Source organism: Sparus aurata, chromosome 11 (assembly GCF_900880675.1).
Source record: "Sparus aurata chromosome 11, fSpaAur1.1, whole genome shotgun sequence".
Lineage (NCBI taxonomy): Eukaryota > Metazoa > Chordata > Actinopteri > Spariformes > Sparidae > Sparus > Sparus aurata.
The window spans coordinates 7365055-7376987 of record NC_044197.1 but is presented as its reverse complement, the minus strand read 5'-3'; the positions used below and the strand labels follow the sequence as shown (position 1 = coordinate 7376987).

Here is an 11933-nt window from a genome sequence, read left to right as displayed (position 1 = left end):
GGTGTTGGAGATCAGAGCTGGTGGGGATAACCCTGGGATCTCAGTGAAAGCTGAGTGAAAGTTAATGGGATGGAGGGTCCTCAGAGGGCAGGCAGGAAAAAAAGGGGTCGTGACATTTAATCGTCCTGCCCTGACAGGCCAAGGCCCTGACAGAGAGGTCAGGGGGGACAGAAATGGACCAGGGAGGACATGGGTGGGGCAGACGCACACAAAGGCCCTCTCAGAGCAGTGATCAGGCCTGTCACCCAATAAGTCTCTCCTATGGCTTAACTCTCTGAAAGACACCTGGAACATGACTCCAGGCCTCTGTTGACACCATCACAACTACAATACAGACCTAGGGGAAAAAAAAAAAAAAATCCCCATCGAGCGACATGTTTACCCCGACTGTAAACCCTTTAAAACAGTAAAGTTTGACAAAACAGTCGAGCACCAGCTCATTGACTCTGGGGTAAACATGTACATCGTGTTTGAGTCACTGCTGTGATTCTCAACCAACGCCGGTCGTCTGCACCAATCACGCGGCACACTGGCTGAGAGCCGCAACACAACAGGAAGGCAGCGGCATAAACACGAGCTACGAACACAGTAAACAAAACCGACATAACACTGACACACTGCTGATTAAAGAGGGAAGACGTTTGCTGAAGAGGTGTTCAAAAAACAGAACACACACAAACAGTCGGTGATTAGAGATGATGCTAATCTCTGCGCCGGGTGAAAGTCAACAAATCAAGGTGAGATATAAAAAGAACATAATGTAGGTAATGTGAGGTCTGGTTGCACTTTCACACAAGTGTATCCAACAGTTCTGTTTTTCAGTATACTTGAAACCACATCCACAGCTCAGCTTAGTCATCTGGCTTTACTTTGGGAACTTTTATTTTGAAATCTCACGTTTTTTTAAGCTTGAATCTATCTTCTCAGCCTCAACGGCTAACTGTGCAAGCCTACTCTGAGTCCACGAGTCCATTTGAATAAAGAATATATTAAAATAAGTTGACAAAAATCCCCAATTCAGGTACATATCCAAAGCTGGGGGTAATTTTACAACTTCTTGGAGAAAAAATAGTTGTTACGGATAAAAATATAGAACTAATGTGGCAATAATCATTATGTAATAGACAGACATTACATAAGATACATAATCCTTCAAAGATCTAAAAAGAACATTGAAAAACATGAACGTTAAAATGTAACTGTAAAAATGATGTGAACATTTTAAAGCTACATTATGTAGAGATTCGTAACTCGAGCGATTTGGTGCCCATACCTTTTCTTACTTTAATACAACTGTCGTAAATGCAAATCCTGGGTTTCTGTAACAATTCGTCTGATGAAATGTAACGTTACGCGCTACAATATACAAAACACGTCAGTCAACAACAACAATGTGCACAAGCCTCGCACACAACTCAGAACAGTAACAGCATGCCAAGCTAACGTTACCTGGACAAGACACCTGGATGTAAACTACAGCTGGCAAAACTGCTGTTGAAATGGGCAACGATCCTAACACAGCCAAACATCAATCAAGCGCAACAACAAATTGAATTTAGCATGCAAGCTAATGTTACATACTATTAAACAGTCTAGCTCTGCGTCTGTCATGCAGCCTTTTGCAGTCCAAAGCTCCTTTGACATTTGGACAAACACCAACACTCGCCGGTGCTGCTCTAAACAGAATCAGCTAGCAGAGCTAACTTGCAGCTACAGTACGCAGCAGTTAGGTTGCTTTCAGGAAACTCCGTAAATCCTAGAGAGTTGAGGCAGAGCAACCAGAAAACGTTTTCTGCAGTAAGTTTGGGAACAGACTTGTATGGTGTAAATACCAGCACTGTGCAAGTAGTAATCATATAATCAATACGGTACCAGTCATCATTACCAGAACTGGTATGATCATACTCCTGATTTCTGTTTGAGCCCGGAGGCTTCAGGCCAGAGGAACCATCCGTCCCAGCAGCCTTTCACTGTTGGTAAATTGTGGTTTCTGGCGCGCTACGCCGACTGTTTTAAGCTGAAAGGGTCAGTCATACCTCTGGTCTGCTGCCTGTTAGTTCAGTGCGGTTTCTGAATTACAGACAACAAAACTCAAGCCAAAACACACATCCATTACAATATTCTGAGGTTTGTTAGAGGTTAATGGTGAATGAAGAAAAAGGATGGGGAGTGTGTTTTCTGAGCCATGGGAAAAGCATGTGTATCGGCATAGTGTGGATAATGTCGCTCATGCAACAATTTACTGTGTAACAACCTTTAAAGGTGCAGTTTATAAGAGTTTTAGCTGCAAATACAAAAGTGGACTAAAAATGATCAACAGATCGTGGTTTTGGGGTTACGCAGATGTATTATGTTAAGGAGATGTAAGTTATCATTCTCATATCCCAATCCAAAGATCCTATGCTAGTGGTCAAAGCACCTACACTCCCCCCGTTCCCCTAGCTCATCGCACGAACAGCTAACTGCACTGCTAAATGAGCTAACTAGCTAATGGCAGCTACAGTTTTTAGTTACTCTGGTAATGTGCTGCCCCCTATTTGTTTGTCCCTTTCTTGTCAACTATTGAACCTATCCCAAAGTTTTTCATAACTGATTATCGGCTTGATATATTTTTAAGAAAAGAAAGTTAAAATTAACAGATTCAAGCTTCTTAAATTTGAATATTTTCTGGTTTCTTGTCTTTTCTATGACAGTTAACTGAATGTGTTTCTTTTCAGTGCAATATCTAGATCACATGAACTGCAATTATGTAAACGTGTCACAAAGCAGTGTTTAATTTACATTTTTTCAGAGATGCTCTGGCCTACAAAGCTTGTTATCCAGACATTATAAAACAGAGATCGGGAGACACCACACTAGTTTTTCAATGACAATGAAAATTGTGATGTAAAATCTAATCATCCATAATAATCATCCTGAAAAAATCACTTTCCACTCACTTTGTTTTTTGTAGATATCTTTTTTCTATATATTTTTTAAATTTAAATGTATACGTATTTGTCTGACTTTATTCCTTGTACTTGATGCATCTTAAACTGTTGTAACAAGTGAATTTCCCCATTGTGGGATAGATAAAGTCTATCCAGTGTAATCTAATCATGAATTATATTACAATAGCTGTCCAGAAATAATTGCAATATCACTTTTTGGCCATATTGTGCAGCCTTACACTAGAAGTTTACATAGAAGGTGGAGGCTCACAGAGTATAAATAAAGATTTCAAACAGCTCTCAGGTGAAAGTTTTTATGTTTTTTATAATATTTTTGTGGGGATATATTATTCACAAATTTAAAACGATGCATTGTGAGTTCGAACAGTCGTGAAGAGCAGCAGCTGTCCATGTATTTGCAGTGTGTGCACAGTGTGAGCAGCCTGACTGAACACTGCAGCAGAGGGAAAGGTAGCTTCTGGTTACAAACTTTGGACCAATCAGAGGCGCCGCTCTGCTTTCCTGCAGCGCGAGCGACAGAAGTTCAACCTGGACGTCTCCACGAAGAAAAACTATCTGCTCTGAATTCAAACTGACAATGATCATCCACTTCCGCTGACATACCTGATAGCCAACAAGTTGTCACTGACGGAAACGTTTCCGAGAAATGACAATGTTGGGCATGTACGTGCCAGACAGATTTTCCCTGAAATCGTCAAAGGTCCAGGATGGAATCGGTCTGTACACGGCGAGGCGAGTGAAAAAGGTTTGTTGTTTCGCAGCTTTGTCACCGAGTTTAACGGGCGGGGAGCGTCAACGGTTACTTTTTAAAACTGTTCAAACGGTCGTGGGTAGTTTTTTTCTCTCTGTTTGCCTTTTTTATTCCTTCTGGTCTCTTGTCAGGAGTCTGAGCCTCGACCCAAGGCTGCTCTGACGTGAAGTGCCACGTAGCTACAGTGACTCCACTCGTCTTCTCCACACAACAATGTATTCATGTCGACGAAAAGACTCTAACGGGCTTGTTGTTGTTTAGCTTAAGCAGCAGACGTTCTCCGCCTCCTCCCAAACGAGTTTTGTTGAATGTTTCAGAGGATGTGTTCACGTTCAGGAGGATGTAGCTCTCTTTAAAAATCTGTGCTACTGTAGTGGAGCTGGAGGATGAACATGAACGCATCATGAAGAACACTCGGGCCACGCCCCCTGGATTTTTGGTCCATAGGAATAAAATGTCCAGGATGCGTTCACATGTCACATTGAACAGTAGGCGTGTCCAGCTGTACTGTAAGATATCCAACATTTACCCACAATGCAAAATGTCACGGTTTGGACTGGTCCACTGTGGTGTGTGATGTTTTTAATGTGATTCATCTCGGCTGCCAAGCGTTTTGTAACAGTGATGACAAATGATCCTTGTGTGTTCTTTTTTTGCTTTTAAAGGGAGAAAAGTTTGGCCCCTTCGCAGGTGAGAAAAAGCTGCCCAACGAGCTGGATGAGAGCTCGGACACCAGGCTCATGTGGGAGGTGAATGCACGAACATCCTCATGTTTTTCCTACAGTCTACACAAGGGTGGCAACGGATGATTACTGTCAGAGTTATACATTATTCATAACACTTATTTTACGGTTAACTGAGAAAGAAATATGTAAAATTGCTCATCATAATTTCCCTGACCGATTCAAATTGATTTGTCTGTCCAGCCAAATGTCCAAAAAACCCGCAAAGACTCTTTGTTTACAGTAATTTACGACAAAGAAAAGCAGCAAATCCTCACATTTAAGAAGCTGGAACTAGCAAATATTTAACATTTCTGCTTGAAAAATGACTTAAACGATTAATAGATGATCAAAATTGTTGGCAGTCAATCAGCTAATCAACTAAAGATTTCTTCTTAAAGGTGCAGTTAACACTAACCCTAAAATTAACAGTGAAGGGGAATAAGTAACAGTTTTGATGTCTGTTGTGTTGCAGACATAACTAATGAAGTTAGCATGCTAACAGGCTAGATGTAAACACTAACCCTCCCTGTTGGTCCCTGAGCTCCCAGTCCAAACCACTAGCTGCACGGCTAACTGAGCTAATCCAAAGGGTAGCTACAATTAGCAGCAGTTAGAGGTGTTTCTGCTGACATGCTGACCACTGCTGAATCTGACTCATGGCAAACTCTTACAAGATTTCAAGACTTAATGCTGTTTTGTATAAAGAGGTGCATGCAGCATGATAACACCAGCCTCACATCTGTAACAGCTGCATTAAATATGTAATGCATTAATTAACAGAGTGCAGTAAATAATCTCCCTGCAGCCTGCAGTTAAACAAAAAAACACAAGCTTTTATCTCAGGACAGCTGTGAAAGAAAGACACAGCTGCCTGCAGTTCTGTCGAAATATGTTCTCGGTTTTTCTGTGATAAAGAGAACATTTAATTACACTGCAGATCCATTAACCATACTGGCTGATTTAAACTGTCTCACATCTGACATTGTGAGGAAGCCATTGATGGTAACCATTGAAATAAACGCTGTGATGTAGTTATCTGGAGCCGCCACATTGCGAGGTACAAGCCTGCACGTGATTCTGCGTCTATATGAAAAGGCCAACACACTTTGATGCACAGAAGACAAAGCGTGAAGAAGAATCAGTCTTTCTCTTCTGACAACTCATGCGGTTACTGTTTTCTTTCCAGGTCCGTGGCAGTAAAGGAGATGTGCTGTATATTCTGGATGCTAGTAACCCGCGCTATGCCAACTGGCTGCGGTTTGTCCATCAGGCGCCTTCACAGGAGCAGAAGAACTTGGCAGCCATACAGGTACATTTCCTCTCAGTGGACACGAATCTCTCAGACGTACCTAAAAAGACAGACTAGAAAGACAATGATTCTACAGGCAGTACAGATGTGATGGGATGGGATAATGATTTAAGAGAAGGATTTCTTCACTAAGATAGGTCGAAGATGTTGGAATTCAGTAACAATCCTTTCAAATTTAAAGTCTTAGGAGCGGACAGACTGTTTTCAGCCTGGAAAGTCTTCAAAGTAAGATCTGAAAAATCCCTTTTTTTTTTTTTTTTTTATAAAGAGCAGTGTTTGTTCCAAGATTACCACATAAGATATTAGTTTTACAGATGACATAAGTAATAGATATGTTACAACGTGACGATCAGTGGAAGGAGTGAACATGATGAATAAAGCATGGAAGAGAGGGCTTCAAACTGAGCTTCAGAAGGAAGCTTCGCTGAGAATTAAAGAATGAAAACAGATTAAAGATGTGAAGGGAAAAAATCTATTTGATCAAATTTAGGGCTCAAGCCTTTACTTCAAAGATCATAAGCGTCTACCATTACTGTAACATTTGACGCTCAAATCCTTAATCGAAAGTTTCTGGGTTTTTATTTCTTTGAAAAGGAAGTAGGCTGCACCGACAAGGAGGCAAAAGACAGACGAAGAAATGGATAAAAACACACAAAACACAGAACAGTATCTCTGATTGGAAAACCATCAAAGGTGGGAGAAAGCACAGTCTAGCCAGTGCGTGGCTTTGACAGTCTTAATTAATAGCAATAGCGAAAGTGTTTGTTTAATATTTACAATAGAAAAACAAATCTCGTTGGCTTAAACTCTCTGAAATGTTGTGTAAGTCGCATCTAAAACTGGACAGGAAGAGAAGCATTCTTACTCCGTTTTCTGATAAGATCTCCGTACGTTAAGCTCCATGCGTTTGTGCTGTTAAATCCAGATGTAAGACTACATGCGAGCGAGATGTGCTGGACTGGGCGAGGGTTTAACAATGGCAGCCTCTCTCGTGACTCTTGCTGAGGGAATATTTCTCTGATTGCTGCTGAGTTATTGCAGCCACAGGGAATAATTCCTCGTCTATTTGTTATTTCCAAAGGACTCCAAGAACATTTTTTAAAGTTATTATATTGAAAAATGATGCATCAACAGCAGTAGTGCGGCCTACGAATATGAAAACATCTGAAGTATTTGGAAAACACGACCATGCAAACACACATTCACACTCACACACACACACACACACACACACTTGTGAACTTAGCGCAGTGCATCTGGGAAACGTCACCTCCTGCACTCCTGTGTAAAAAGATAAAAACGATTGGTCTCTTCTGATGGAAGAAAAATAGAAGTTGAATGAAGAGGAGACTAACATTTCAGGTCTGAGGGCCAAGTTCCTGCCATTAATACACAAATGTCCACAGCGGTTGGTCGTTTAAAGGTCATCCATGTGTGTTAAAGCTCTGTGTTCCATCAGCCGTGACATTTATTGTGTAGCTTTCCTCTTTTTAATCATTATTTATGTATATTTAGAATCCCATGGTTAAAACAGAATGACGCTTTGATTTTATTAGCGTGACCTCTGAGGACAAGAAGAAGTTAATGACGTTTTTAAGGGGTTTGAGGTTCTGACCTGTGGCCTCAATCAGGCTTAACAGACTGTTGTCTTGCCGTAATGAGTTCAGCCTTCAGCCAGGCTCAACAGTTACTCACCGTTCATGACCATAAATGGTTAGAAGTTTTAGTTTAGCAGGAATGTTTTTCTCATTAAGCGTCATTCTTCTCAAATTCAGGTACAATTCTGTCAGTGCGCCGTGGCATCGTTACTGTTGCGTGAGGTTGTAACCGCGTTATCGTCTTGTAGGATGGAGAGAACATCTTTTACCTGGCCGTGGACGACATAGAGACGGACACAGAGCTCCTGATCGGCTACCTGGACAGCGACATGGAGGAGGAGGAGGAGGAAGAGGAGGAGGAGGACGTGAAAGACGAGGATGAAAACAGCAAAGACGCCAAACGTATCGTTGAAATGGGTACAGTGTTACAGAGTTATGCTTGTCATCATAAACGTATACGTTTCAAAGGGAATCACACAGAGTTGGCCGAACATGTGCCTCTTAGATCATCCTCTCATTGTGTGTGTGCCACATCTTTACAGAACTAGTAATAAAGAAGGAGGACCACCCCTGCTTGCTGTGTGAGAGCAGTTTTCCCAGTGAGGAGATCCTGGCCGCCCACCTCCAGAGTCTGCACCAGAGGCCCTGCACAGAGGAGAAGGACTTCAAATGCAGAAACTGTGGCAAGAAGTTCCCCATCAAACAGGCTCTGCAGCGCCAGTGGGTTTTCTGTTCCATCACTTAACTGGCTATAGTGCAGTTTCATTTAACGTTTTACTGTTTTAACAATGACTCTGCAGGTAATTAAAAAGTATCAAAGAGCATTAAATCACTTTGAGAGAAACCTTGGTTTTAGATTAAAGGTTACGGGAAAGAAGTGTTTCGTAACTTCTAATGTGAAAAAGCATGGATTTTACTTCAGAATGAGGATGTTACTCGTTCAACAAAAAGGAGTTGTCTTCGACCGTCTGCGAAATCGGCTTAATTGCTTTCATGCTGAGCGTTAGATGAGAAGATTGGTACCACTCCCATGTCTGTCTGTTCACTGTGCAGCTGCCATTTAGCTTAGCTTAGCTTAAAGACTGAGAACAAGGGGAAACGGCTGACCTCGAACACCAACCACAAATTGTTATTTTTACACTACGGTTGTTTGTACGGATTTAAAAAGGACACAACTTGAATTAGTCAGCTTTAGAAGTGATGGTTTTGGAAGTGTTTACGCTAAGCTAAGCTTACTCTCCGCTGGTTGCGGCTTTATACTTAAATCACTTATAAAGCACAAACATGAGAGTGTTTTAAATCTTCTCATCTAACAGTGGGCAAGAAATACAATACATGTACTAATATGCCATGATATGAAACAATTCTTTTAAAAGGAGCCACTTGTTAGAATTTTGAAATGATTTAAAACAAGTCAGTAGTTTATAGTTAGTTAAAAAATATTAAATTAACTAAAAAGAGTTTGAAGAAATAAGTGTAGTCAAAGACGTCTATAGAGGTTAGCATGCTAACCAGCTAGTATCTGCCTGTCCTGTCTTATTCTACCACTTTATAACGATTTTCGTTCATCAGCAAAGAAAGAAGTGACCAAAACAATAATTAGCCGTTGGAGACAGCTCATGGCAAGTAAACTTACATATAGCACCTTTAATTAAATTTGATTGGTTAGTTTAGGTCAAAGAATGGTAGCTTTTGTACGATTTTTAAAATGAGATTTATGTTTGTTTAGCCATCAACCTGAGAAGTTTCATTTATTATTTGGTGCCTAATTTTGTTTTTATTTCAACTCCTCCCCAGCGTTTTGCATTGTTCGGAGTCACTGGATCCTTCAGGTGACTCCAAAGTGCACCAGTGCTCCCTCTGCCACAGCACATTCATCTCAGAGTCCAGGTAACGCAAGAGAAAGTATAAGCTGTACATAGTACAATGTACACAAGGTCACATGCCATTTATGTCCTCAGATGCGCAGTCAGATAGAGCTCTTTCTTCCTCTTCTTCCACATCCTTTGTTGACAGCTTTGAACAGCATAAGGAAGCCTGCAAAGGAGACGCCAGGTTCATCTGTAAAGCTGAGAGCTGCGGCAAAAGATTCAAGAGCAAGGACGCTCTGAAGAAGCATAAAGGAAACGTTCACACAGGTTGGCATCTCCGTCTCTCCCTTGAACGTCTCTCTGTCTCTTTCTTTCTTCAGCACACAAATTCACACGCGTAGCACTTTTTGTTTTTTTTCCAAACGTCATGTAATGAAGTTAATTGTCCATTAGCAGCCTCAGCACTCAAGGAACTGCAGTTACAGTACTTGACCTCGATCAGTTAAAATCCCTGCAATGTTGAGACACATCTCTAATTACTTGCGCTACATAATTGCTGACCTGTGTGTTCTGGGGCGGCTCACTCCTACGGATAATTGGACTTCCATAGCTATTTATGATGGGATGTAGGGCAGCGGGGATCTGCGCAGCCCTACATGTGAATCAAGTATCAACCCGAGATTAAGACTTTCATCTCCTCGGGCTGATGGAGATCCGGGCCTTTATGTTTTACCAACGTGGTCAGGACAAGCGGTGTGTGTGTGTGTGTGTGTGTGGGCAAGGGGGGAAGTGGATCAGACTCGTCAGATGTGGGGCACGATGTGATTCAGACGGGGATAAGGGGAGGGTCCAAAAATGGTGGGATCGTCGGGGCCTGTGATGATGTGACCGTGCGATGATGATTGTGTTGAAATTGTTGTCGTGATTGCCCACTTTCGTCGGGTATTTTTTCATCCACTTTTCCTTTTTCTTTGCAGGAAGTGCACGTCGGAAACTCACGTGCACCATATGCAACAGAAAATGCTCCTCCTCTCTGAATCTCCAAGAACACAGGAAGGTGAGGCTCTACATCGTCGACTGCACAGCTCAAAATACCCCGACCAGATACTCTCGCGTCGGGTCTGACAGGATTAATTCAGCTTACTCAGTTTTGCATGATCCACTTTTGCAGTGATGTCTCTTTTTAGCTGTACAGTGGGATCCATCACACTCTCCCTGTAACCCAGACTAACCTCTTAATCGCGCAGTCGTCTCCGCTTCCCCGAGCTTCTTGAGTTCACTTTGTGCGGTTCTTCTTCCCTCTCCACGTGACGGCGTCTTTATGATCGAGTTGTTACAAATTTATCCTGGTGACAAAGAGCTGAGGGGTGGTTTCTTTTTCACTAGCTCATCCCACAGCTCCTTGTGAAATTTAAGAGGCTCTGTTGGCAGACAACAAGGTTTTAACCTTGGCGTCAGGATTCTCCCTCAAACTGATGGGTTACAGATCTGAACTGGCCTGTTTAAATACTAATCTGAAATGTTTTCATACAAAATGGGTGTTTGTTTTGGTACTGTGTATCGTCAGGAGCCGGTCATGTTCAGTTTTGCGAAACCTTTATATTCTCTGTTCAGACATTTGGGAGAGGATGGTTCTTTATAGGTTACACTAGTCTGTCTGCACACAAAGTAGGTTAACATGTCTTCCAGTTAGAGCTGTAATTCCAGTGTTATTACACACATTGGTTTTCATTAAACGCAGGGCAGATATATGTATTGGTATCAGCACATATGCCAACTATTTCTTTTTTACAGAGGCTAATGCAGAAAAAGATGGCTCTGGTAATTTATACTTATTAGATTCCCAGTGAAGTTTAGTGCTGAAGTGCATTGATTTCATTTCAGACCTTATTGTTAAACTGTAAATGATCTTTTATTGGTATCAGCTTCAAAAATAAAGTATGAATTGGTCTGTAATTAAATTATAGGTCATGAGACAGGTGAAGGAAAGTTCAGCGATACTCTTGGCCAGCAAACTGAAGCTGTTTTTGTATTTTCACTTGAAAAAGCAGCGCTCGTGTGATAGATATCGTTGCGGAGAAATGAGACTGTCCATAAATTACCTGTCAATAATGAAAAAACATGTATAAACTGTCTTTTTACTTTAGCCAAGGAGGTTGGCCAGGTGGTAGGTATGTCAGCAGGATTACACAAAAAGCTGCTGAATGAATTTTCACAAGACTTGAATGCCGTTTGGGTCTCGGCCCAGAAGAGACCCCATTAATTTTTGGTTCGAATCTGGATCCAGGATTTCTTTTCTTACTTTGGTTAACATTAGGATGACATTTTTGTCAAAATCTCAAGGACCAATGCACAGATCTTGATGAAACAAATAAGGCATAATGTAGTCGGCAAGTAGTACGATGTGTGGCCTAAGCGGAGGTATACGCTCTACTGAGTGTTGTTCTAATTCCTCATGGAGGAGTCACCTTACTGAAAGGGTTGTTCCAGGTCAGGACAGCGTTTTGGATGTTGTTTGGAGCTGGAGGATTAATCAAGTCGCCTCAAACAAATCGTCTTATTTGTTGTCGTTCATTAACTAACACTCCTCATTAATTATCCCAGCTGGTAACTGCGACATTTCATTTTCTCTCGTCAACATCTATCATGCAGATTAATCAGCGGGCATTAATACGCCGCCGCCGCCGCCTTATTCATCACGGTGCCTGTTTCCAAACTGTCCCGACAACTAAAGTCACCTGGAAGTTGTGACACAGTTCTGCTGCAGTGCATCATTTAACCCACTTCA

General features: G+C 41.6%; 1 protein-coding gene across 1 annotated transcript in view; it reads left to right on the top strand.

The window, feature by feature from the left end:
• Positions 1-3427: 3427 nt before the first annotated feature.
• Positions 3428-11933, top strand: part of prdm5 (PR domain containing 5) — a 37240-nt gene continuing 28734 nt past the window's right edge. Inside the window, exons 1-8 of the mRNA XM_030432380.1 lie at positions 3428-3696; positions 4368-4451; positions 5614-5736; positions 7583-7751; positions 7877-8054; positions 9132-9224; positions 9351-9472; positions 10123-10202. Coding sequence (XP_030288240.1) covers positions 3598-3696; positions 4368-4451; positions 5614-5736; positions 7583-7751; positions 7877-8054; positions 9132-9224; positions 9351-9472; positions 10123-10202 — 948 coding nt within the window. The 5' untranslated portion in view covers positions 3428-3597. The remainder of the gene's footprint in view (positions 3697-4367; positions 4452-5613; positions 5737-7582; positions 7752-7876; positions 8055-9131; positions 9225-9350; positions 9473-10122; positions 10203-11933) is intronic.